The sequence below is a fragment of the Triticum dicoccoides genome, chromosome 7A (genome assembly GCF_002162155.2).
Source record: "Triticum dicoccoides isolate Atlit2015 ecotype Zavitan chromosome 7A, WEW_v2.0, whole genome shotgun sequence".
Taxonomy (NCBI): Eukaryota; Viridiplantae; Streptophyta; class Magnoliopsida; order Poales; family Poaceae; genus Triticum; species Triticum dicoccoides.
This window is the reverse complement of record NC_041392.1, coordinates 70999579-71026686: the sequence shown is the minus strand read 5'-3', so window position 1 is coordinate 71026686 and position 27108 is coordinate 70999579. Positions and strand designations below refer to the sequence as shown.

At 51.6% G+C, this 27108-nt stretch overlaps 1 protein-coding gene across 1 annotated transcript; it reads right to left on the bottom strand.

Annotated features, from left to right (window-relative positions):
- Window positions 1-16301: 16301 nt before the first annotated feature.
- On the bottom strand, window positions 16302-26777 carry LOC119328151 (disease resistance protein RGA5-like). Its single transcript, XM_037601173.1, has 6 exons — window positions 26639-26777; window positions 26416-26526; window positions 25793-25877; window positions 24758-25661; window positions 16829-18812; window positions 16302-16730 (listed from the first exon to the last, which is right to left on the bottom strand). Exons 4-5 carry the CDS (start codon window positions 25588-25590, stop codon window positions 16850-16852), a joined length of 2796 nt encoding a protein of 931 aa, XP_037457070.1. The 5' UTR covers window positions 25591-25661; window positions 25793-25877; window positions 26416-26526; window positions 26639-26777; the 3' UTR covers window positions 16302-16730; window positions 16829-16849.
- Window positions 26778-27108: the final 331 nt, after the last annotated feature.

Genomic DNA, 27108 nt, shown 5'->3' with positions numbered 1-27108 from the left:
AGCACTTGATCATAGGTCATACTCATCGTTTAAGCTCAAGTGGGGTTACCACTTTTACATAAAGCATTGTTGTGTTCACATCTTTAGAGTTGCTTTAGCTCAAGTCTTAGAGTAAAGCTCCCCCTAGATGTGATATCCCCCCTAAGAGGGATGAACTAACCTTGGGTTTTGTCGATGATGACTTCATGTAGATGTTGAAGATGTGGATGCTCAATGTTGATGTAGATCACTTGGAGCTATCCATTTGAGTGAATTGCACTTTCAATACCTACATGGGTTAGTCCCACAAGGAACAAACAAGGATATCCATAGACATAGAGTGATGCACACAAAAGATGATGTCCATGAAAACTTTTAGGTTACCTTGTCCCTTGTCTTACCAACAAGAGGGTTTGTGACTCCTTGAACTAGTGCAAGATGTGGAAGTTGATTGCACTTGTTCTTGCCAAAATGATAAGAGTGAAGTATGTTGGCGGAGTCACCCTCAAGAACTCTCTAGTTCTTCTTCTTTTGGATCCACATCATCTTGATGGGAATCCTTGGAGTTGTAGTCGTACTTGATGAAGTGGAACTTGAAGGAGTCTTGGGAATCCACTTGACTAAGGTCTTAGGAGCTTCTTCAAATGCGTCAATTTCCTCTTGAAGCTTGTCCTTGCCTTTTTGCTTGTAGTCTTGTGGTGGAAGATCATCTTGAGCTTGTGTCCCCTTGAAAGAAGTATCATACTTCTCTTGTTGAGGAACAAACTTTGTCTTGGAGTATTGATCTTCTTCCCACTCAACTCCACTGGCATTGAACTTTCGTTCAAAACCAACACCTTGATTCTTCCGGTGCATTCCTTGCTTGCGCACAATTTCCTCGAATTACTTACTCCCGACAAGGCTTTTGTACACTCCTTTCTCTATAATTCCCTTCAATAAACTATTTTCTTGCTCAAGTGTAACTTGGCTAAGAGAATCATTAGTGGAATCAAGAGAACTACTAGAAGCAACAATATTGGATTTAGCATGATCATTGTTACTGCTAGAGGAAGAATCTTTCTTGTTCTTGTTACTAGACTTGACTTGAGGCATGTAAGTGGATAAGAGTAAACGCTTGGCAATGTAAGAAGAGCTTTTCTTGCGGAGATCATCATTGATTGCTTTTAAGAACTCATGCTCTTGCTCAAGATTGAGCTTTTCAAAGCGTAATTTCTCATGAGCTCTTAAAAGTTCTCGATAATCTTCGAAGATAGTTTCATGAGCTAACTTAAGAGTGTTTAGTTCTTTAGTTAGAGCCTCAATCTTCTCCTTATCATTGATGTTTCATCATAGTATTCATCACTAGAGTTGTCAACAAGCAAACCATCACCTAACAAGTCATCTTCATCACTATTGAAATCAACATACTCGGGGTGTCTTACCTTAGGACCTTTGGCCATGAAGCATCTTCCAATTCCTTCATTTGGTGAGTCAAATATGTCGTAGGAGTTGGTTGATACAAGTGCTAGACCGGCAACACCTTCATCTTGAGTATCTTCGGAGTCGGAGTGATAACTTCTCTCGGAGTGGCTGTCGGAGTCGGAGCCGGATACCCATTCACCAACATGAGCTTGATGTCTTCGTCTTGTATAGCTCCTTGATGATTTTTCCTTCCTTTCTGAATCCTTGCTTCTCCGTGAGTATCTTCGTTCATAACGATCGTCTCTACTCCTCCTCTCTCTTGGTGGTGATTCTTTGCTTCTTCTTTTTGGAGAATCTTCTCTTCTCTTGTAGGGAGCCGTACACTCATTGGAATAGTGTCCGGGTCTTCCACAACTGTAGCAGTTTCGCTCTCGACTAGAAGATCTTTTGTCATTGTAGGACTTTGACTTGAAGCTTCTATCTTTGCTTCTACTCTTGTAGAACTTGTTGAAGTTCTTCACCATTAAGCTCAATTCTTCATTGAAGTCTTGTTTCTCACTTGATGATGTAGGGGCTTCACATGAGGCTTTATAGGCACCACTTGATTTGTTGTGAAGTTCCTCTTTATCCTTAAGTGACATCTCATGAGCAACAATTCTTCCAATCACCTCCGTTGGCTTGAGATCTTTGTAATTGGGCATCATTTGGATCAATGTGCACACGGTATCATATTTTCCATCCAAGGCTCTTAGAATCTTCTTGATGATGAATCTGTCGGTCATCTCTTCACTTCCTAAGCCGGCAATCTCATTTGTGATGAGAGCAAGCCTAGAGTACATTTCAGTGACACCTTCACCATCCTTCATCTTGAACTTGTCAAGTTGGCTTTGAAGCACATCCAACTTGGATTCCTTGACGGAGTCGGTACCTTCGTGCATATCAATCAAAGTGTCCCAAATTTCCTTCGCATTCTCAAGACGGCTGATTTTGTTAAATTCTTTGGGGCACAATTCGTTGAAGAGAATATCACAAGCTTGAGCATTGTATTGCAACATCTTCAACTCATCCGCGGTAGCTTCACGGTTTGGTTCTCTCCCATCAAAGAAGTCACCTTGCAAACCAACACACACAATAGCCCAAACGGCGGGGTTATGTCCAAGAATATGCATTTTCATTTTATGCTTCCAACTAGCAAAATTAGTACCATCAAAGTAGGGACCTCTACGGTGGTAATTTCCCTCGCTAGACGTCATACTCTCCTAGGTTGTGAAACCAAGGCTATGACCACCAAAGCTATGGAGATCAAAGCAAATGGAGACCAAGGCTCTGATACCACTTGTAGGATCGAAAGTATGTCTAAAGGGGGGTGATTAGACTATTTGACCAAATAAAATCTTAACCTTTTCCCAATTTTAGTTCTTGGCAGATTTTAGCTATTTTAGGACAAGTCAAGCAATCATCACATAATTCAAGCAAGCATGCAAAGAGTATATTGGCAGCGGAAAGTAAAGCATGCAACTTGCAAGAATGTAAAGGGCAGGGTTTGGAGAATTCAAACGCAATATGAGACACGGATGTTTTTCCCGTGGTTCGGATAGGTGGTGCTATCCTACATCCACGTTGATGGAGACTTCAACCCACAAAGGGTAACGGTTGCGAGAGTCCACACAGGGCTCCACCCACAAAGGGTAATGGTTGCGCGAGTCCACACAGGGCTCCACCCACGAAGGGTCCACGAAGAAGCAACCACCCACAAAGGGTCCATGAAGAAGCAACCTTGCCTATCCCACCATGGCCATCGCCCACACAGGACTTGCCTCACTAGCGGTAGATCTTCACGAAGTAGGCGATCTCCTTGCCCTTACAAACTCCTTGGTTCAACTCCACAATCTTGTCGGAGGCTCCCAAGTGACACCTAGCCAATCTAGGAGACACCACTCTCCAAGAAGTAACAAATGGTGTGTAGGTAATGAACTCCTTGCTCTTGTACTTCAAATGATAGTCTCCCCAACACTCAACTCTCTCTCATAGGATTTGGATTTGGTGGAAAGAAGATTTGAGTGGAAAGCAACTTGGGAAGGCTAGAGATCAAGATTCATATGGTAGGAATGGAATATCTTGGTCTCAACACATGAGTAGGTGGTTCTCTCTCAGAACATACGAGTTGGAATGGTGTATGTGTTCTGATGGCTCTCTCTTCGAATGAAGAGGAGGTGGAGGGGTATATATAGCCTCCACACAAAATCCAACCGTTACACACAGTTTTCCAATCTCGGTGGGACCGAATCAACAAACTCGGTCGGACCGAAAAGGTAAACCTAGTGACCGTTAGAGATTTTCGGTGGGACTGACATGCAACTCGGTAGGACCGATATGGTTAGGGTTTGGGCATAACGTAATCTCGATGAGACCGATTACACAAACTCGGTGAGACCGAATTTGGTAATTAGCTAACCAGAGAGTTGGTCAGGCAAACTCGGTGGGACCAATTTGCTCTTTCGGTGAGACCGAAAAGTTACAAAGGGGAAACACTGAATTTACATTGCAATCTCGGTGGGACCGATTCGCTCTTTCGGTGAGACCGAAAAGTTACGAATGGGAAATAGAGAGTTTGCAATCCCATCTCGGTGAGACCGAGATCCCTATCGGTAGAACCGAATTGCTAGGGTTTGGCAGTGGCTAATGACAAGTGAAACTCGGTGGCGCCGGATAGGAAGAATCGGTAGGACCGAGTTTGGCTTAGGGTTTAGGTCATATGTGGATATGGGAAAGTAGTTGAGGGTTTTTGGAGCATATCAGTAAGCACATGAAGCAAGAGGCTCATTAGCAACACCTCATCCCTCCTTGATAGTATTGGCTTTTCCTAAAGACTCAATGTGATCTTGGATCACTAAAATATAAAATGAAGAGTCTTGAGCTTTTGAGCTTGAGCCAATCCTTTTTCCTTAGCATTTTGAGGGTTCCACTTTCACATCCATGCCATGCCAATCATTGAGCTTTCCTGAAATAATCATCTTGGAATAGCATTAGCTCAATGAGCTATATGTTGTTATGAATTACCAAAACCACCTAGGGATAGTTGCACTTTCACCTTTGAAAGTCATTATATTTGAAGATGGTAATTGGGACAGCAAGTATAGTTCATCTTCAATAGAGGTGTCATGCATGGTACGTGTCTACAACCAGCTGGCGAAACTCCTGGTTTGTTCACGTGTAATCCAGTCATCAGACCGCTCTGGGTGTTTGGAGCGTAGCAAATTCTTGTGTTCGTCCATATACGGAGCCACCAAGGCGGAATTCTGTAGAACTGTGTAGTGTGCTTCAGTGAGAGAATGTCCGTCCATACATATTATTTGTTCCCCTCCTAGCGTGCCTTTTCCATCCAGTCTGCCCTTATGCCGCGATTCAGGAACACCAATCGGCTTAAGGTCAGGAATAAAGTCAATACAAAACTCAATGACCTCCTCATTTTCATGGCCCTTGGAGATGCTTCCTTCTGGCCTAGCACAGTTATGAACATATTTCTTTAAGACTCCCATGAACCTCTCAAAGGGGAACATATTATGTAGAAATACAGGACCCAAAACGTTAATCTCTTCGCATAGGTGAACTAGGACGTGCGTCATGATGTTGAAGAAGGATGGTGGGAACACCAACTCGAAACTGATAAGACATTGCACCAAATCATTCTCTAACCTTGGTATGATTTCTGGATCGATTACCTTCTGAGAGATTGCATTGAGGAATGCACATAGATTCACAATGGCTAATCGAACGTTTTTCGGTAGAAGCCCCCTCAATGCAACTGGAAGCAGTTGCGTCATAATCATGTGGCAGTCATGAGACTTTAGGTTCTGGAACTTTTTCTCTGCCATGTTTATTATTCCCTTTATATTCGACGAGAAGCCAGACGGTACCTTAATACTGAGCAGGCATTCAAAGAAGATTTTCTTCTCTTCTTTGGTAAGAGTGTAGCTTGCATGACCCTGATGTATGCCGTCTTTTCCGTGCATACGTTGCTGGTCCTCCCGTGCCTCAGGTGTATCTTTTGTCTTCCCATACACGCCCAAGAAGCCAAGGAGGGTCACACAAAGATTCTTCGTCATGTGCATCATGTCGATTACGGAGCGGACCTCTAGGTCTTTCCAATAGGGCAGGTCCCAAAATATAGATTTATTCTTCCACATGAGTGCGCGTCCGTCAGCGTCATTCGGAACAGGTTGTCCACCAGGACCCTTTCTAAAGACCACCTTCAAATCCTTGACCATATCATGTACATCAGCACCAGTACGGTGGCGAGGCTTCGTCCGGTGATCCGCCTCACCTTTGAAATGCTTGCCTTTCTTTCTTACGGGATGCCTGCTCGAAAAAAATCGACGATGTCCCAGGTACACATTCTTCTTACAATTAGCCAAATATATACTGTCGGTATCGTCCAAACAGTGCGTGCATGCGCGGTATCCCTTGTTTGTCTGTCCTGAAAGGTTACTGAGAGCAGGCCAATCGTTAATGGTCACAAACAGCAACGCCTTTAGGTCAAATTCTTCCCCCATGTGCTCATCCCACGCACGTACACCTGTTCCATTCCACAGTTGTAAGAATTCTTGAACTAATGGCCTTAGGTACACATCAATGTCGTTGCTGGGTTGCCTAGGGCCTTGGATGAGCACTGGCATCATAATGAACTTCCGCTTCATGCACAACCAAGGAGGAAGGTTATACAAACATAGAGTCACAGGCCAGGTGCTATGGTTGCTGCTCTGCTCCCCAAAAGGATTAATGCCATCTGCGCTTAGACCAAACCATACGCTCCTTGCGTCATCTGCAAACTCCTTCCCGTACTTTCTTTCGATTTTTCTCCACTGCGACCCGTCAGCGGGTACTCTCAACTTTCCATCTTTCTTACGGTATTCTCTGTGCCATCGCATCGCCTTGGCATGCTCTTTGTTTTGGAACAAACGTTTCAACCGTGGTATTATAGGAGCATACCACATCACCTTGGCATGAATCTTCTTCCTGGGGCGCTCGCCCTCGACATCACCAGGGTCATCGCGGCTGATCTTATAGCGCAATGCACCGCATACCGGGCAAGCGTTCAAATCCTCGTACTCACCGCGGTAGACGATGCAATCATTAGGGCATGCATGTATCTTCTGCACATCTAACCCTAGAGGGCAGACAGCCTTCTTTACTTGGTACGTACTCTCGGGCAATTCGTTGTCCTTTGGAAGCATATCCTTTATCATTACCAGCAACTTTCCAAATCCCTTGTCAGATACACCATTCTCTGCCTTCCATTGCAGCAATTCCAGTGTGGTGCCCAGCTTTTTCTTGTCACCTACGCAATTTGGGTACAACAATTTTTTATGATCCTCTAACATGCGCTGCAACTTCTTCTTCTCCAAATCACTTGCGCAGTTTCTCTTTGCATCGGCAATGGCCCGACCTAGATCATCAACGGGCTCATCTGATGCCTCTTCTTTAGCTTCTTCCCGCAATGCCGGCTCAGCTTCTTCCCGCATTACCGGCTCAGCTTCTTCCCCCATTGTTGTATCATCGTATTCAGGAACCCTTGGCCAGGATAGCTGTCGTCGTCCTCTTTTTCTTCATTGTCTTCTATCATAACCCCTCTTTCTCCGTGCTTGGTCCAAACATTATAGTGGGGCACGAAACCGGACTTAAACATGTGGACGTGAATGGTTCTTGACTTAGAGTAATTTTGACCATTCTTACAAACAACACATGGACAAGGCATAAAACCATCCGCCCGCTTGTTTGCCTCAGCCACAAGCAGAAAATTTTGCACGCCATTAATGAACTCGGGAGAGCATCGGTCATCGTACATCCATTGTCAGCTCATCTTCAATACACAGCACCAAAAACACCAAATTAATACAAGTTCATACATAAAGTTCATACAACACTTAAATGCAACAAACAAATAACTCTCTAGCTAAAGCATTTAAATGCAACAACAAATGTGATCAAGATCGCAACTAAGGTAACAATTGATCCAATAGCATAATGATACCAAGCCTCACTATCGATGGCATATTTTCTAATCTTTCTAATCTTTAAGCGCATTTTATCCATCTTGATCTTGTGATCATCGACGACATTGGCAACATGCAACTCCAATTCCATCTTCTCCCCCTCAATTCTTTTCAATTTTTCTTTCAAGTACTCGTTTTCTCTTTCAACTAAATTTAACCTCTCGACAATAGGGTCGGTTGGAATTTCTGGTTCACATACCTCCTAGAAAAAATATCTATGTCAACTTGAAGGGCATAATTTGTCATAAACACGAAATGCAACTAGTTTTAAAAGAGAATATATATACCACATCCGAATCATAACAAGGATGAGGGCCGACGGGGACGGATATCAAAACCATGGCACTATGTATAACAAACAACGTACGACTAAGATAATTATACGAGTAACTATATATCCAAATCACACAAACATCAATTTTTATATAAAAGTTCATGAACAAGAGGCTCACCACAAGGTGGTGCCGGCGACAGGACGGTGCGGGCGATCGACGGTGGTTACGGCGGAGATTTTGAAGGAACTAAGTAAACCACACCTACATATGCAAACTAAGTGTTATTTTTGACCTCAAATTGCATATAAATCAAATACTAGCACATATAATTCCTTCCAAATTACTAAACTCACAAATTAAACACTATATAAAACATTGCAAGAGCTAATGTAGCAATGAGAGATGAAAGGACAAAGTTGCTAACCTTTGTGATCATTTGAATTGATGGGGACCTTCAAATCTTGACAAATTTTGGGCAAAATGTGTGATGAGCTCGAGAGGAAGAGGGGAAGAACAGAGAGGGAGGGGAAAGGGGAAGAACAGAGCGAGCTCGGCGGGTGGATGAAGGGTTTATGTAGGACAGCCTTTAGTACCGGTTCATGACACGAACCGGTACTAAAGGTGCTGGAGGGGCTCCAGACTGACAACATCCTGCCACCACTCTCATTAGTACCAGTTCGTGGCACGGACCGGTGCTAAAGGTTCACCACGAACCGGTACTAATGAGAGCGGCCCGGCTAGCCGTTGGAACCGGCACTAATGTACACATTAGTGCCGGCTCAAATTCAAACCGGCACTAATGTGCTTCACATTTGACCCTTTTTCTACTAGTGACATTTTGAGAAGTTAAAATCATCGCACCTACTCCTTCCTCCAAAACTTAACTTCCTAAAAATACATACACAGAATGACACGTGGGGTCATGACCATCTCTGGAACTAGAGCAACACTGTGCAGACCGGCTGTAGTCGGCACGGCTTGGCCAGCCGCAGCGCAACCACCTTCACCATCCTATCTGGGTCGATATTAGCGTCCTAGTTCACGGTGTCCTCATGCTTCTTGGGTTCCCCTGCGGCGGCCACTGCAAGTGTTGGCCAGGTCAACAATGAAGAGGATGTATCCATCACCAAAGAGAGGGAATGAGGAAGGAGGAAGAAGAAGACAAGTCAACATGCCCACGTGGAAGTTTTTTCCAATATTCTTGCCTGTTGTGTTTCTATTGTTGACGATCGATAGTTTTGACTAGCAAAACATCCGTCGCCAAAAGCCATGCATGTTACTGGCTGTTCCCTTGTTTCTTTTGGTCAGTTGATGAAGGCGCATTTGCGTATCCTTACTTGGCATCACTGCATGACATCAGTGATGAGCCAGTTGTCACACCTAACCAACTGTTAGTGTGCCTTAGAGCTGGCTGGTGGGCCCAGCCAGCTGGCCAGCCAGCTGGCCAGCCAAGTGGACTGCGTGGGTGACGATAAAGGGTGGCCGCCTATGGCCGTGTGAGGAAGGCGTGTGTGAACTTACTCCTGTAACCCAATCTTTCCTCTGCAATCGCATCCTGCTTCTTCCTCTCCAAGTGTCCCTCTCGCTCATCCTCCCCTTTCGATTCCCTTGCTCTCTGGGATGTTACAACTGGTAATCAGAGCCAAAATCCGTCGAATTTTTTCTCCCTTGAGCTTGATTGGGGGTCGGTAACATCCACCGCGCCGGTGTAGTTTGCTCCGGCAAGCCACACAAAATCTGCCGCGGGGTTCGATCCCCTTCAAAGCAAGACGACGTCTCCTTCCAAGGCCTCGGCGGCGACGCAGGAAGTTCTTGCCGCCATGGACGAAGGGAACACCAACATCACCAAGATGCTCGAGGCTCTGCTCGCCAAGATCGACGACCAGAAGGCGGTGCACGAGAAGTAGATCGAGCTGCAGGCCGCCTTCAACGCCCAGATCTCGCAGGAGGTGCGCGGCCGGGCTCTCGCGGCAGATCGATCTGACCCAAGCGGGCCTCGACCTCACACGCAAGATGGTGGAAGGGTCGGCTTCCCCGACGAGCTCGGTCACCACGCACCTTCACCAGCCCATCCACCTGCAGCAGCAACCTCATCCGCCTCCTCCTCCTCCACCGTCCCCGCGCCCCGTGTCGGATCCAGAGCGGCCGTCTTCCTCGCACGCACGCCTGGGCGACCATAGGCCACCACTCCTACCCGTGCCACCGCAAGGCGGATTCGTCGCCGCGGCAACCGCGTCAATGGGCTACCACACCAACGAGTACCACAAGCCGCCGAAGCACGACTTCCCCAAGTTCAACGGCACGGCGCCATATTTGTGGCTGGACCGTTGCCTCGCCTACTTTGCGCTCTACAAGGTGGCCGCCCACCACCGGGTCACCACCGCGGCGCTCTACATCGATGGCCAGGCCGCGCACTGGCTCCAGGCGTTTCGGCAAACGCAGCGTGACATAACGTGGGAGCGTTTCACCTCGGTGATCCTGGAGGAGTTCGGCGCCGATAAATTCAAGGTGGTGATGCACAAGCTGCTGCAACTGCGCCAAACAGGCACTGTCACCGAGTACCGCGCCGCGTTCGATGAACAGATGTACCACCTACTGGCGCTCGATCCATCGATCAACACCAAGTTCTTCGTCACGCAGTTTCTCCTCGGCCTGAAGGACGAGCTGCATGCCCCAGTGCGCCTCCAGGCACTATCCAGCATCACATGTGCCTCGGTGCTCGCCCGCATCCAAGAGGAGGAACTTAGCATGACCCGCGCACGCCCTCGCATCACTCCGGCAGGTCGACCACCTCCTGCAGCAGCCGCACTGGCTGCATCACAGCGCGCCGCGGTCGCGCCGATCCGCGCCCAAGGAGACGAGTATGCGCGGGAGCGGCAGCTGCGCGATTTTCGGCGTGCGAACAACCTCTGCTTCAAGTGCGGGGATCGCTACTCCAGGGAGCATTGCTGCGCCCAACCCGCGCAGCTGCTCACCATCAACGTGGGTGACCACGGCGAGGTGCTCTCCGACGACACCATCCACGCCCTGCAGTTGCTCGACGACCCGGGCCCGGCCGCGCAACCTCCCGCTCAGGCTGTGGACGCGCCCGAGTGCTGCCTCCTCTCGTCGCAGACGCTCGATGCCACGGACTCGGCGACCACGATCAGGTTGCACGCGCTGGTGGGAAACCAGGTCATGCTCCTGCTGCTCGACTCGGGCAGCACCCACAGCTTCGTCAACAAGGCGTTCATCGATCGCCTCGGCCTCGCCATAGAGGAGATGCCATCGACAGAGGTGCACGTGGCCAACGGCGACAAGCTCACCTGCAACCGCATGGTGCCCGGCCTCAAATGGTGGATGCAGGGCCACACTTCCGCGATGCCCATGCGCGAGCTGGAGATCGGCGCGTACGACGGCATTCTGGGAATGGACTGGCTCGCCCAGCATAGTCCAATGATGTGACACTGGCAAGACAAGTGGGTGAAATTTCAGCACGACGGCGAAGAGGTCACACTTCGTGGCGTCCCAACCAAGCCGGCCACCACGCTCAAGGCAGTCGGGCTCGACGAGCTGCGCAAGATGATTGCCGGGAACGATGTCTGGGCCATGGCCATGGTGGACACCTGTGGCCCTGCAGCGTGCCCGGTTCGCAAATGCCCAAGTCAAACCCCGCTGGCCGACCTGCTCGAGGAATTCGCCGACGTGTTCACGGCACCACAAGGGCTCCCTCCTCATCGCCAGTACGACCACGCCGTCACGCTGGTGGAGGGCGCGGTCCCCGCAAAAACGCGCCCGTACCGCTACTCGACGCTCTAGAAGGACGAGATCGAGCGTCAGGTCAAGGAGATGCTGGACTCCAGCATGATCACGCACAGCGTCAGTCCCTACGCCGCGCCAGTGTTGCTCGTGAAGAAGAAGGACGACACCTGGCGATTCTGCGTCGACTACCGCCGTCCCAACAACGCCACCGTCAAGAACAAATTTTCCCCTGCCCATCATCGATGAGCTACTCGACGAACTGGCTGGCACCGCGGTGTTCTCCAAACTGGACCTGCGGGTGGGCTACCATCAGATCAGGATGCGCGAGGAGGACGAGTCCAAGATGGCGTTCAAGACACATCATGGGCATTTCCAGTTCCAGGTCATGCCATTCGGTCTCACGAACGCACCCGCCACTTTTCAGTGTCTGATGAATGCCATCTTCGGTAAGTGTGTCCGCAAGTTCGTCATCATATTCCTGGATGACATCTTGGTCTTCAGCGAGACGATGGAGGAACACCTGGAGCACCTGCGCATCGTCTTCGAGCTGCTCCACACGCACCAGCTCTATGTCAAAGAATCCAAGTGCACGTTCGCCTGCGACCACATCGACTACCTCGGCCATGTCATATCCAAGGAGGGCGTGGCCACGGACAAGGAGAAGACGCAGGGCATGGAGTAGTGGCCAACGCCGACAAACGCCAGCGAGCTGCGCGGGTTTCTGGGCCTCACCGGCTACTACAGAAAATTCGTGCCGCACTATGGCATCATCACCAAGCCGCTCACGCAGCTGCTCACCAAAAAGGGCTTCTCCTGGACCGAGCAGGCGCAGACGGTGTTCGACATGCTCAAGCGCGCCATGGTCACCACACCGGTCCTGGCGCTTCCCAACTTCGAGCGGTTGTTCATGATTGAGACGGACGCCTGCGACACGAGGGTTGGCGCGGTGCTGGCGCAAGATGGCCACCCGGTGACCTCCTTCAGCAAGGCGCTGGGAGTGCGCAACCAGAAGCTCTCCACCTACGAAAAAGAGTTCCTCGCCGTGATGATGGCCATCGACAAGTGGCACCAGTACTTGCAGCGCGGCCCCTTCAACATCGTCACGGACCACAAGTCCCTCTGCAACCTCGGCGAGTAGCACCTGGAAACAGAGCTCCAGCGCAAGGCCATGGCAAAGCTGGTGGGACTCCAGTTTCGCTTCCAGTACAGACGCGGGCTGGACAATGGCGCTGCCGACGCGCTCTCCCGCGTGGGCAAGCAATTCGAGGTGGCCGCACTCTCTGCGTGCCAGCCAGCCTGGGTGCAAGAGGTGATCAACTCTTACGCCACCGACGCGGACGCGCAGGAGCGGCTGCAGCAACTCGCCCTGCACAGCCCCAACGAGGACGGCTACGAGCTCTACCGCGGCACAATCAGGCGCCAAGGCCGCCTCTGGATCGGGGCAAATTCTGTACTGCGCACCAAGATCATCGCCGCGCTGCACTACAGCACCGTGGGAGGCCACTCCGGCAGCACCGCCACCTGCCAGCGAGTGCGCAAACACTTCGACTGGCGCGGACTCAAGCGCGACGTCGACGAATTCGTGCAGCAGTGTGCGGTGTGCCAGCAGGCCAAGCACGAGCACGTCAAGCCACCGGGGCTCCTGGCCCCGCTGCCAATTCCGGCCGCGCCTTGGGAGGATCTCACCATGGACTTTGTCGAGGGCTTGCCGCGCTCGGAGGGCTGCGGCACGATCATGGTGGTCGTCGACCGTTTCACCAAATTCGCGCACTTCGTCCCCCTTCGCCATCCATTCAACGCCACGCAGGTGGCACCGGCATTTTGGGACAACGTGGTGAAGCTGCATGGCATTCCCTCCTGCATCGTCTCCGACCGCGACAAGATCTTCACCAGTCACCTCTGGCGCGAGCTGCTCGCCGGAGTGGGTACCAAGCTGCTCTACTCGATGGCCTACCACCCCCAGACGGACGGCCAAAGTGAGCGCGTGAACCAGTGCATGGAGATGTATCTCCGGTGCGCGGTGCACGATTAGCCGCACAAATGGCGTCGCTCGCTGCCCAAGGCGGAGTTTTGGTACAACTCGACGTTCCACGCTTCTCTTCAGGGCATGCCCTTCAAGGCTCTCTACGGCAAAGAGGCCAATCTGGGCACAATGGCGTCCTGGGCGGCATCGACAGCCGCCGGCGAGGAGATGGATTGGGCGGCACACACCGCACACATACGCGCCCAGCTGGAGCACGCGCAACGCCGGTTCAAGAAGAACGCGGACCGCAACCGCACCGAGCACCACTTCCAGGAAGGGAAACAAGTGCTGCTCAAGCTCCAGCCCTACGCGCAACGCTCGGTGGTCAATCGCCCGTGCGCCAAGCTTGCCTTCAAGTTCTTCGGCCCCTACAAGATCATCGAGAAGATCGGCTTGCTCGCGTACAAGCTCGACCTGCCACCAGAGAGCCAAGTCCACCCCCGTCTTCCACGTCTCGCAATTGAAGCCATTCACAGCTGACTTCACGCCGGTGTTTGGAGAACTGCCCAAGGTGCCCGACCTCTCCACCACTGGCCTCTCTCCAACACGCATCCTGGACCGGCGCATGATGAAGCAGGGAAACGCGCCAGTGGTGCAAATCAAGGTCCAATGGGGAGAGGGGGACTCCGCACAAACAACGTGGGAGAATTAGGAAGTTCTCCATCACCACTTTCCTTCCGCAGAGCTCTGGGAGGAGGACGACACCGGCGACGATGTAGAAGCAGAAGAAGATGACGCAGCGTCTTAAGGAGGGAGGAATGTCACATCTAACCAGCTGTTAGTGTGCCTTGGAGCTGGCTGGTGGGCCCAGCCAGCTGGCCAGCCAAGTGGACTGCGTGGATGACGATAAAGGGTGGCCGCCTGTGGCCGTGTGAGGGAGGCGTGTGTGAACTTACTCCTGTAACCCAATCTTTCCTCTGCAATCGCATCCTGCTTCTTCCTCTCCAAGTCTCCCTCTCGCTCATCCTCCCCTCTCGATTCCCTTGCTCTCTGGGGTGTTACACCAGTCTGCATAACGCCCTTCAGCTTCGACTTTGAACAACATGCATTGTCGGAAGAACAAATGAATGATCTAATCCACCAAGAGGCCATTGTGTTCAACCCTGATTACCCAATAGCTGGAGTTCCTTTGATCGGCTTTGTTCACATGTAATGTTTTCGGCCCTCCTGCTACCAAAAATGTTGCTAGCTGTAAACAATTGCCTCACCCGGAGAATCAAAAGGAGATGGCGTGTTAAGGGTAGATGACAAGAGCTGTGGTGGTCACATTTCCGTGTATATAGCCTACGGATTCTTGTGCTTGTGCATGTTGTTTTATGTGGATTTTTTTCCCTTCTGCTTAAAGATGTTTCAGCATGTTCCGTAAGAAGCGATAGTCCGTGAACTACGGCTGCCTATTTTCTGTGACCGTCTTCAGATTTTTACTTTTTTTGTTGACTATGGATTAATTATGTAATGTTGTCCTGGTTAGTGAACTCTGACTGACGGTGACTGGATTATAACTGTGTTCGCGTAATGTTGCCCTGGTTAATGGACGCTGACTGGCCATGATTTAGTGGTTGCTGTTTGTAGTTGTGTGGCCCTATTTTTCAGTCGTGTGACCCTATTCTCTTGGTTTACAAGACTCTTGCGCCTTTCTAGGATCACCAGTTTGATTGAAATGTGTATTATATGTCAAAAAAATATACCATCGAATTCATACTCGAAAGGAGTTTTCAGTGATGATCTAATCCATTTTGAAGATATGTAGCTCACATTACATTAGTCCAATTTGATGATCTAGAAAGTACGTGCGAGAGATGGTTTGGCTGTTGTGGCCGCTAAGGTTTTTGCAACACAGAGTTGGTCTAAATTTCTTATGTTTTAGTCACCCGTTATGCACTTGGCTGCACATGTAACCTTTGAGGTCATATGTGCGCGGTACATTTATTTTCAGCAGGACCTCTCAACAATATTGCATGAAGATCAGTAGTGGTATCAACCATCGCCATGAGCCTGCCTAATCGCATTTGCTTCCGTTCTGTCGAGGCAATCATCTTGTAACAAAATTTTTTGGTGGGGTTTATTCCTCTGTAAATTAGCCATCGGAGCTGGATGAATCCTGTTAGCAATCCTCTACCCAACTCACTCAACCACGCAGGGAATTACAAGGTGGATGTATTTCGGCAGCATGAGCGTGCAGAGCCAGAGTGCGTTACGGTCAGGAGAGATTCCTAACAATAACATTCCCCTCTCCTTGAAACAAACTCGGCTTGAGAGGGGCCTCTAGAGAGCTGCGACATCTCTACCTCCGTGAAAAGGCTTGTGGCCGTTGCCTGTGAAGAGCTCCACACCATTACCATCCACTGAATTCGGACCACCAACCAGGAGCACTACTTGGCTGGTAGTGCTAGCAAATCTCTTCCAATGGTTGAGAAATCCAAACTGGGTCAAAACTGAACCAACTCCAAAGGAACCCCAGTGACGTGATAGCAAGCAGAGATTCAGAATTTGTTCTCGACCACGGCGACTGCTCCCCCGGGTCGGGTGATAGCAGAGTTTGCTCCTCAACTTCTTGCGCTCTTGATCAGGCCCTCTCTTCCGGTGGGTGATAGCAGAGTTTGCTCCTCAACTTCTTGAGCTCTTGATCAGGCCCTCTCTTCCGGTTTTTGAGACACATGCCCATTTCTAGCTAGATAATCGATTGAAAATCTAGAAAATATGTTCCAGAATCCAGACGAACCGAAAGAGGGAGTTACGCGAAACATGAAGCAAATCTGGAGCTACGGCTGGAGTTCAACCAAGGACCTTTCATTGTACGAGTCTTGACTGAATAAGCCAGTGCCAAGCAAAGCAAAACAAGCCAACTCTTAATTAATAAGCCAGTAAAAACAAAATGACGCTGTATGTGAACAATCAAATACACGTAGAGGCAGTACTGCTACAAATAGTGCCAACTGAATGCAACCTTTTATTGTACTAGTTCTTAAAAGACTGAATGAATAAAGGAAAGGAGGTGCTGCGTTTCTGAAAGCACATGCAGGAGAAGTAAATAGCTGATCATGAACAATCATGCGGAAGCCTCCATCTAACAAAGGGCAGAATCTGAACATATGTTGGAGAGAATAAGCCTTCGTTTATTGGGAGTTCCGGAGGTACAATGAATTGTTGGTGATTGCGACGGCACAGTGAATTGTTTGTTGCCTATGGAAATGTTGGAACAGCATCCACGACAACTGATGGAAGTACAGTACCTGACTCCAGGATCTTGTTCAAGCCCTGAAATTGGGAAAGTAAGAGGGATAAATCAAACAATGTGGTAATGAGCGTATTCAGGAAAAAGACAATTCATGGTTGCTCGGATGAGTATACCATACCTTACTAGCGGCAAAGGCATGTCAGCACTCAACAGTCAAGGATATTTCAATGGTGGGACGTTTTGGATGGGCTTGTGCTGCGCGCCTCAGCCAAGCCTTGGCTGTCTCCATCTCTTCATCGCTGGAATTCTCACGCTTCAGACAAACATGAAGATGCTCGAGAGAAGGGAGGTGGCCCATGCCGCAGTCAACCTCGCCACTCGCGATCGACGACGCAGAGACCCAGAACCCAAGGCGCTGAACCCTTGGCATAGCTCCAGGTGGGAAAAGGCACGGCGCCGTTGGAAACCCTCGGAACATGCAGCACCTCGCAGATGGGAATGCATCGGCCCTCACAACCAACGTTCCCATCACGCGACTTGCACCCAGCCGCAGAAACCGAAGAGCAGGCAGCATCCCAATGATCTGAATGTCATCCCCTTGCAGTTCTTCCACTTCTATGGCCAGGGTGGAGAGGTGGGGAAGCGAACTTGAATTAACCCACTTTGGAAGTCGCGAGAACCACACAGGAAAAAGGGGCTTCCATGAATCAAAACAACGGAGGTTTGGAGGGGGCACCCAGCTTTCACACATGCGATCTAGCAATCTGTCGCCATCATCAATACGCAGATTTTGCAATTTGTGCAACTTGCCTAGAGACTTGATTAATATATCAATCAGATCCTCGTCCATGTTACGACTGTCAACACCGAGTGTCCTAACCTCTGTCAGATGGCTCAGCTCTTTCACAATGTGAGGAGATGAGGATAAGCCTACTTCATTCAGTACTTCGAGGGACTTCAACTTCCCCATTTCTTTTGGCAGCCTCACCTTATAATTGACACATAGACATATCAAATTTCTGAGCTGTACAACACTTGAAGGTAATTCTTTTATACTAGTGTCTCTTACATCCAGTGTCTGCAAAAGCTGCAACTTGCCTATGTCCATTGGGAGTTCGCAAACATCTGCATACATGAGCCCTAGGTACCTTAGGTGAATTAAATTCCCTACATACTTGAGGCTGATACCAGAGCTACTTTTATGGCTGCCACAATTTCCAAGATCCAGCACACGCAAAAATTGAAAGCTTGAGAGAGATGGCAACCAATCACAAGTAACAGGAGAAAAAACAGCAAAGGTCCTCACTTTTGACAGGCTAGTGCTATCAAACTGATGGTTCTGAACCTTTGCCTTGATATTATGAAGTGATAGCCTGCGAGATTTCCTTTGCATATTAGGTGCATGCCAGTTATCATTATCCAATATGGAGATAAAATTCTCTTCACTTGACAGTGAGCATATAAGGTCAAGCACCATATCATGTATACGACAAGTTACTACTGTTCCTTCATAATTGATTTCGGCTGGCTGGATCAAGCTCCTGTTCATGAGCTCGTTGAAGTAGGTCTCTCCGATCTCAAATAGGCTGGTTTCTTCTTTGTCACATTGGATAAACCCTTCAGCAAGCCATCTCCATATCAGCCAATCTCTCTCAATCTCAAAGTCTTCAGGAAAGATGCTTAGATATAATAAACAAGGCTTCAGATAGGATGGCAAATCATAATAGCTGAGTGACAATATCCTATTCATATCCTTCGCAATATCACTTTGTGTAACTCCATGGCCCATCGAATTGTACACATCCATCCAATCATGGTTTGGCTTTACCCGCTGATTACTAACGAGGAGGCTAGCTATTGTAATGATGGCTAATGGTACACCACCACATTTCTTCAAGATATCTCTTGATACTATCTGCAGATCTTCTGGACATTTCTCCTTGCTTTGAAATATTCTTTTATGGAAGAGTATTTGTGAGTCTTCGTCAGAAAGAGGTTTCATTCTGTGAATAGTGCCATCAGTGGAAGAGAGACATGCTTTAGACACACTCACATTGCGGGTTGTTGTGATTACCCGACTCTGGAGTTTATTTCTGTAGAGAGCACAATCAATATATTTCCATATGTCTTTTCCCCATATATCATCGATTACGATGAGGTACCTATGCCAATTATTTTGATAGCATTAGTTGGCAAGTCATATGTATACAACTGAATTCTGTGACAAGGATAACTGTAACCAGTGAGGATATGCATGCAAAAATGGTAAGAAATGCAGCCGAAATAAGTCTAAAAGACTACAAAAAATAAGGTGCATGCACAAGAAAGAAAGAAATAGAATTTTCTTATGAAGAAACTGACCAGTAGTAATATAAAAATAGCCAAAATGGAATTGAATATATGAAGTTCAGTATACATCCCACTACTTCTGTTATGACCGGCTTGGTCTATTCTAGGAAGAGGCCCACCGGGCATTAGTATTAGGGGCTTGGCCCACAAGTTATCTTAGGCAAGTTATCTTAGGAAAGTTATCTTAGGCTAAAATTATAAATACTCATGTAAGACATCATTTTGAGGAAGCAATAAAGACTATTATTATCTTTTGTTGCCCGGCTCCTAGAGGAGCCGGAAACCCTAGCCGCCGCAGCCAAGCCGCCGCCGCCCTCAACCCTAGCCGCGACGGCGCCCTGCCGCCGGCGCGCCCGTTCCTCGCCGCGTCCACTCCCTCCTTGCCCCTACAACCTACGCAGTAGAGCCGGTAGGAACCCTAGTCCTACCAATTTGGTATCCAGAGACACCAGGCCGATCATGTCACAATCTCCATCACCGCCGCCGCTACCATCCACCTCCACCCCGCTCTCGCTGCCGCCGGCCACTTCCACCGCGATGGCGGAGATCGCATCCGGCACCACCATCACCACCGCGACAGCGCCCATCACCATCACGGCGGACCCGCCTCCGCTCCTCTCGCCCGAGGAGGTGTCGGGCACCCTGCGGGAGCTTGTCCAGGCGGTCAGGGGTATTACCCTCTACCTTGCCGGGAACCAGCCCCCGCCACCGAGCGCCAGCACCACCGCCTACAGATCGCCGCCGCTACAGTGGCCCGCCCCGGCCTTCCAGGCGCCCTACGGAGGGGCGTCCCAGCCGCCGCTGCTGCTGCCGCCGCACTACTCGGCTGCGGGACAGCCGTGGCCAGCATGGCCGGCCTCCACCGCGCCGCTGGGGGGGCCGACCCAGCAGCTTCTTCCGGCGCCACCGTCGGCCCCCACGCCGCAGGCGCCGATGCAGCAGCTCCACCAGGCGCCGCCGCCATCGACAGTACCACCACCCGCGCCTAGGGCTACAGGTCGGCCCCTGCACCAGGTGCAGTTTCCACCATCACCATCGCCGATCCCCGCTTGGGCGACCGGCTCGTCTCCGGGCCCGGTCTACTCCACGGCGCCGGAACACCCGACGCCCTCCCTGCGGTTTGATCACCCCTCCAGCTCGGCGAACTACGCCCCGGCACTTCCCGACCCAGCATACGCGCCGGTGGCGACTGCGGCCGCCCCCGGGCACGGCGGGCCGACACCCCCTCGCTTCGCCAAACTGGACTTCGCCACCTACGAGGGCACAGAGGACCCCCTCAACTGGCTCAACCAGTGCGAGCAGTTCTTTCGAGGGCAGCAGACGCTCGCTTCGGATCGTACCTGGCTCGCGTCCTATCATCTTCGAGGCGCAGCGAAGACCTGGTACTACGCCCTCGAGCAGGACGAGGGCGGCATGCCACCTTGGGAGCGCTTCCGGGAGCTCTGTCTCCTCCGTTTTGGGCCTCCTATCCGCGGGAGCCGACTGGCGGCCCTCGGCCGTTTACCGTTCACATCTACGGTGCAGGACTACGCCGACCGCTTCCAGGCCCTGGCATGCCACGCGCCGGGCGTCTCCGCGACCCAGCGGGCCGAGCTCTTTGTGGGCGGTCTGCCGGACCATATCCGCGTGGACGTCGAGCTCCGGGATCCCCCCGACCTCCAGACGGCCATGTACTACGCCCGGGCCTTCGAACAGCGGGCCCAGGCACTGCAGCAGCCACTCGGACGGAGCGGCCGCCAGCCCAGTCGGCCAGCACCGACTTCCTCAGCCCCGGGTCGGCCTCTCCCAGCCGCGACGGCCACACCCTCGGCCGCCACACGACCCTTCCGTCGGCTATCACCGGCCGAGCAGCAGGAGCGTCGCCATCAGGGTCTCTGCTTCAACTGCGATGAGCCCTACACGCCGACCCATGTCTGCCCCCGCCTCTTTTATTTAGAGACGGTCGACTACATCGAGGAGGACGACTCGCCCGACCCGTTACATCCGCCTGCGGCGACAGAGGACGCGGCCACGGATTCCGCAGAGACGGCGTGCGTCGTCTCCCTTCACGCCCTGGCCGGCATCCGGGGCGAGCGGACCATGCTGCTGCCCGTGACGATCCATGGCGAGCGACTGGTGGCCCTGCTGGATACGGGCTCCACACACAACTTTCTGCCCGAGTCGACCATGCGTCGGCTAGCCCTCCCGACGACGGGCGGGGAGCGCCTGCGGATCACAGTGGCGAACGGCGATCGCCTCCGGTGCCATGGGCTAGCCCGCGACGTTCCCATCTCCATCGGCGGCGAACACTTTTCCATCACCTGTGCAGGGATCGATCTGGGCTGCTTCGACTTCATCCTCGGGGTGGACTTTCTCTGGACCCTCGGCCCCATCCTGTGGGATTTCGACACGCTCACGATGACATTCTGGCGGCAGGGCCGCCGCATCCGGTGGGAGGGCATTGGGGGCGCCGCGCCTGCCGTGCCACACCTCCAGCTGGCTGCCGCGTCCTCGGAGGCCGAGCACCCCCTGCTGGATTCTCTTCTGCAGCAGCACAGCGACATCTTCGACGATCCGCGGGGTCTTCCGCCTGCCCGGGTGTACGACCATCATATTCACCTCGTACCAGGTTCCACTCCGGTGGCGGTGCGGCCCTACCGCTACCCCCAGCTGCAGAAGGATGAGTTGGAGCGCCAGTGTGCCCTGATGCTTCCTGCAGGCATCATCCGGATCTCCACGTCGCCCTTCACGGCGCCGGTGCTTCTCGTCCGTAAGTCAGACGGCACATGGCGCTTCTGCATCGACTACCGCGCCCTCAACGCACTCATGCTCAAGGACAAGTTCCCTATACCGATGGTCGACGAGCTCTTGGATGAGCTCCATGGGCCACGCTTCTTCACCAAGCTCGATCTCCGGTCGGGCTATCATCAGGTGCGCATGCATCCGGACGACATCGCCAAGACGGCGTTTCGCACCCACCATGGCCACTTCGAGTTCTTGGTGATGCCTTTCGGCCTCGCCAACGCCCCGGCGACGTTCCAGGCCCTGATGAACGACGTCCTTCGACCCTACTTACAGCGGTTTGTGCTTGTTTTCTTTGATGACATTCTTATCTACAGCGCCACCTGGGCCGAACATCTCCAGCACGTCGCCATCGTCTTCAACGAGCTTCGGGTGCACCACCTCCACCTTAAGGGCTCGAAGTGCTCGTTCGGGACGCCTACCGTCGCCTACCTCGGCCATGTCATATCGGCCGACGGGGTGGCTATGGACGCCGATAAGGTGGCGGCCGTCTCCGCCTGGCCGACGCCTCACTCGCCGCGGGCTCTCCGCGGGTTCCTCGGACTCGCCGGCTACTACCGGAAATTTATCCGGGAGTTCGGACTCATCGCGGCGCCCCTCACGCGGTTGCTTCGCCGCGACGCCTTCGCTTGGGACGACGAGGCGACGACGGCATTCGAGGCCCTCAAGGGGGCCCTCACGACGGGCCCCGTCCCCCAGATGCCCGACTTCGACCGCCCGTTCGTGGTGGACTGCGACGCCTCGGGCGCCGGGTTCGGCGCCGTACTTCATCAGGGCGATGGGCCCCTCGCTTTCTTCAGCCAGCCTTTCGCTCCGCGCCATCTTAAGTTGGCAGCTTACGAGCGGGAGCTCATTGGCCTCGTCCAGGCCGTGCGTCATTGGCGGCCATACTTGTGGGGGCGGACCTTCCACATTCGCACGGACCACTACAGCCTGAAGTTCTTGCTGGATCAACGGTTGTCGACCGTCCCGTAGCACCAGTGGATCAGCAAGCTCTTCGGCTTCGACTTCTCTGTCGAGTATCGGCCAGGCGTCTTAACACCGTGGCCGACGCGCTGTCCCGTCGCGATTCCGACCTCGCGCCACCCGCCAACGCGTCCGCCGGGACGGCCCTGTGCATCCGCTCCGGGCCATCGTTCGGTCTCTTCACCGACATTCGACGCGCCACTGCGACGGCAGATGACGCCGCACTTCTTCAGCAGCAGCTCGCGGCCGGCGACTTGGAGGAGCCCTGGCGCTTCTCTGACGGACTGCTCCTCCATGGGCGCCGGATCTTTGTTCCGGCGCATGATGATCTCCATCACCAGGTGTTGCAGCTCGCCCACTCGGCGGGCCATGAGGGTGTGCAGAAAACCCTCCATCGTCTTCGCGCCGACTTCTACATCCCTGGCGATCGTGCCCTGGTCCGCGACTGGGTTCGGTCTTGTCAGACTTGCCAGCGCAACAAGACAGAGACCCTGAGGCCGGCGGGGCTCCTTCAGCCCTTGGAGGTGTCGTCTCAGGTTTGGGCGGATATCTCCTTGGACTTCATCGAGGGCCTTCCCAAGGTGGGGGGCAAGTCGGTCATCCTCACGGTGGTCGATCGCTTCTCTAAGTACGCCCACTTCATCGCGTTGGGCCATCCGTACACGGCGGCGTCCGTGGCCTGGGCCTTCTTCGACGGCATAGTCCGTCTACACGGGTTCCCGACGTCGATCGTCAGTGATTGGGACCCAGTCTTCACGGGCCATGTCTGGCGCGACCTCTTCAGGATGGCGGGTGTCCAGCTCCGCCTGAGTACGGCGTTCCATCCTCAGACGGACGGTCAGTCTGAGGTGGTTAACAAGGTCATTGCCATGTATTTGCGTTGTGACAGGTGATCGGCCTCGCGCTTGGGTGGACTGGCTCTCTTGGGCGGAGTACTGCTACAACACTTCTTATCACTCCGCCCTGCGCGCGACGCCATTTGAGGTGGTCTATGGTCGACCACCCCCGTCTATACTTCCGGTCGACCCGGAGACGGCTCGGACGGCAGTTGCGGGTGACCTTATCCGCACCCGTGATGAGATGCTGGCTGAGGTCCGTCAGCGTCTCCTTCAGGCCCAGCAGACGGCCAAGCACTACTACGACGATCATCATCGCGAGGCGGAGTTCGCAGTGGGTGACTGGGTGTGGCTGCGTCTTCTCCACCGCTCTACGCAGTCACTGGACCCGCGCGCGAAGCGCAAGCTTGGCCCTCGCTACGCCGGGCCCTTCCCTGTCGTGGAGCGCCCCGACATTGGGAAGGTGGCCTATCGTCTTCAGCTTCCAGCCCGCGCCCGCATCCACGACGTGTTCCATGTGGGGCTGCTCAAGCCTTTCCGTGGCGAGCCACCAGCGGCTCCTCTGGCGCTTCCTCCAACCGCCGATGGTCGCATTCTTCCAGAGCCAGCAAAGGTGTTGCAGGCCCAGCTCCGTCGTGGCGTCTGGTTCGTCCTAATTCAGTGGGCGGGCCTTCCGGAGGAGGAGGCTACTTGGGAGCAGCGTGAGGATTTCCGTCAACACTATCCAGACTTTCAGCTCAAGGACGAGCTATTTGCGCAGGCGGGGAGAGATGTTATGACCGGCTTGGTCTATTCTAGGAAGAGGCCCACCGGGCATTAGTATTAGGGGCTTGGCCCACAAGTTATCTTAGGCAAGTTATCTTAGGAAAGTTATCTTAGGCTAAAATTATAAATACTCATGTAAGACATCGTTTTGAGGAAGCAATAAAGACTATTATTATCTTTTGTTGCCCGGCTCCTAGAGGAGCCGGAAACCCTAGCCGCCACAGCCAAGCCGCCGCCGCCCTCAACCCTAGCCGCGACGGCGCCCTGCCGCCGGCGCGCCCGTTCCTCGCCGCGTCCACTCCCTCCTTGCCCCTACAACCTACGCAGTAGAGCCGGTAGGAACCCTAGTCCTACCAACTTCACACATTTTCGAAATATACACAAAAGGACAAGCACTGCATGATGCATACCTCTTATCCACAAGGAAATCACTGATTTGCTTGATGAGTAGATTTTCATCCCGTGTTGTATTATGAATGTCACTGAACTTTTCATTGTCAAGGCCATAGAGTAAGTCCTTGAAAACTTTCTTGATATCTGGGTTCTGACCCACGGGGACAAAAGCCACACAATCAAATTGGGTTTTGATCTTCTCATAGACTGCTTTGGTGAGTGTTGTCTTGCCTAGCCCACCAACACCAACAATAGAGATCGTCTTCAATTGCTCCTTGGAACTCCCGTGCTCACAAATCAGTGTTTTGATAACCTCATCCCTTGTGCGGTCAACGCCAACAAGCTCCCCTACATCTTTGTGCAGAGCTAACACACGAGGGTCAATGGTAGCACCATTGCTAGTGCTACGAGTGTCAAGCTCATACTTTTTACGCAGCCCCACCAACTCCGTGGCAAGGTCCTGAGCTTCTTTGATGGCACTAGAGATTTGATGAAGTGCTTTGCCATTACCAAACAATTTGGTGGTCTTCTTGAGGAACTTCTTGACACGATTCCTCATGTTCGTTGGCTTGCTGCTTGGACCCTCATCCACACGCACCAGAAAGTCGTCAACAGCGTCTTCCATGTCGCAAGAGAGGTCTCTCACCTTGCCAAGCCAAATCCGGACCGGCTCCTGGAGCTGATCCGGCGGGACCTTGCCAACCTCACGAAGTACGGCGTGCATCATCTCCAGTTCTGTACGAAGTGATTGTACACCTTTCTTTACTCGCTTCGCCAGGTTGTATTCTCTAGCGAGCAGCTCACCGAGCTTACGGAGGACAGGGCTCAACGCCCCAGCAGCGCCCTCCATATCTCAAATTTTTTTTTTGTCTTTGCACTCTGATCTACAGACGGCTATAGCACTGTCCTTGGCGTGAAATTCTGGAATGAAAACATTATGTTTTTCAGAAGACAGAATAAGGAAAACCTGAACTTGATTGGTCGGTGAAAGTAACAGTACACTATGCGCCTATGCATTGCTTCCTTCCAAAGCAGAAGCAGAAGAAGATTACCTTGAATAGCAGCTCCTTCAAATCCAATCTGCAGAGTCCTTTGCAACAGCAACCCAAGATGAAGTACTGGAGACTAGATCCAGTTCTGCACATAATAAATTCATATCAGAATAACCAACAATCCTACTAACTGTTTTCAGAGGGACACCGGATGAGCAAAAGCTGGACATTTGTGTTTCGTGAAAGTAACATCTCACGGTAGTACTAATTTGTTTGGAGAAGCATGATCTGATTTTGTTTGGAAAAGCTGGGCAGAGTGAAAAGAAAGAAAAAAATGCAGCATCCCTCCGAGCTTGGATAGATATACTAAGCTCTGACCACTGACCATTTATTATCTTTACTTTATTTAATCTTACTTATTATTCCTTTTTCTTTTCCTGATGTACATATCTGCTAACATTTTCACAATAATATAATTAGAGTAAAAATAAAAATGTCCAGGAACCAGATTTTGCTGTTTGTGCGTCACAGAAATAAAAATAGCATAGCAAACAAGAGATTAATCAGGATGGCAGAAACAGGCCGGGCAAGATCTGACCCTCCCCTTGCTCTGGATCTACACGCACGGTTTCAGGATGAGCAAAAGCTGATCTTGTGACGGACGGCACAAAAGAATGCATCACCTGGCTTGGCTCAATCAAGAGCAGGAGCTGAAGAAGAGCATCCCGAGGAAGTGAGGAACACCGAACAGCAACGACCCACCTCTGCTGAGCGAATGTTGAACGGATCCAACTCTGCAACATCAAAACCGGGAAGAATGAAAGAAAGAAGGGAACTGTGCGCTAACTAGATCGAAAGAAATGTATGGAACAGAGGAGGATGGGGACGAAACGAGCAGTAGAGTACCTTCGGCGCCGGCGCCGGCGCAGTTTGGGGGGAGACCCGGCGCGACCACCCTAGTCGCCGCAGAGAGCGAGAGATGAAGGAAAGAAGCAGAAAGGAAGTAGTGGAAGTGGAAACTAATCGTTGACCCGGAACAACTTGCGGTCGTCTCATCTCGTGTGTCCGCCCGCGTCGGCAGCAGCATCCTCCGCTAATGTGTGATCCTTTTTTCTTTTCTTTTCTTTTCTGTTTTCAACAAAAAGTAAGACATGAGTTGGAGACAAAACCAGATCCTCCAAACTTAATAATGGCCAGAAAGTATATAATCCACAAAATTTGGACAAGGGGCAAATGAGAAACATTATGAAAAAAAACCGAAATAACAAGAAGACTTCTCCTTTGGTACACCCCCTAAACATGTCGATGGGGGCGATTTGTCCATCCCCTTCGTAATTAAAGTTATGATGGTCATTTTTAAAAAAATAGGCGCGCAC

Coding starts and splice junctions, on each gene's coding strand:
- LOC119328151 (XM_037601173.1), bottom strand. CDS start 25,590: ATGGAGGGCGCTGCTGGGGCGTTGAGCCCTGTCCTCCGTAAGCTCGGT. Junction 18,813..24,757: donor GATTTCCTTGTGGATAAGAG/GTATGCATCATG, acceptor TAATTGGCATAG/GTACCTCATCGTAATCGATG.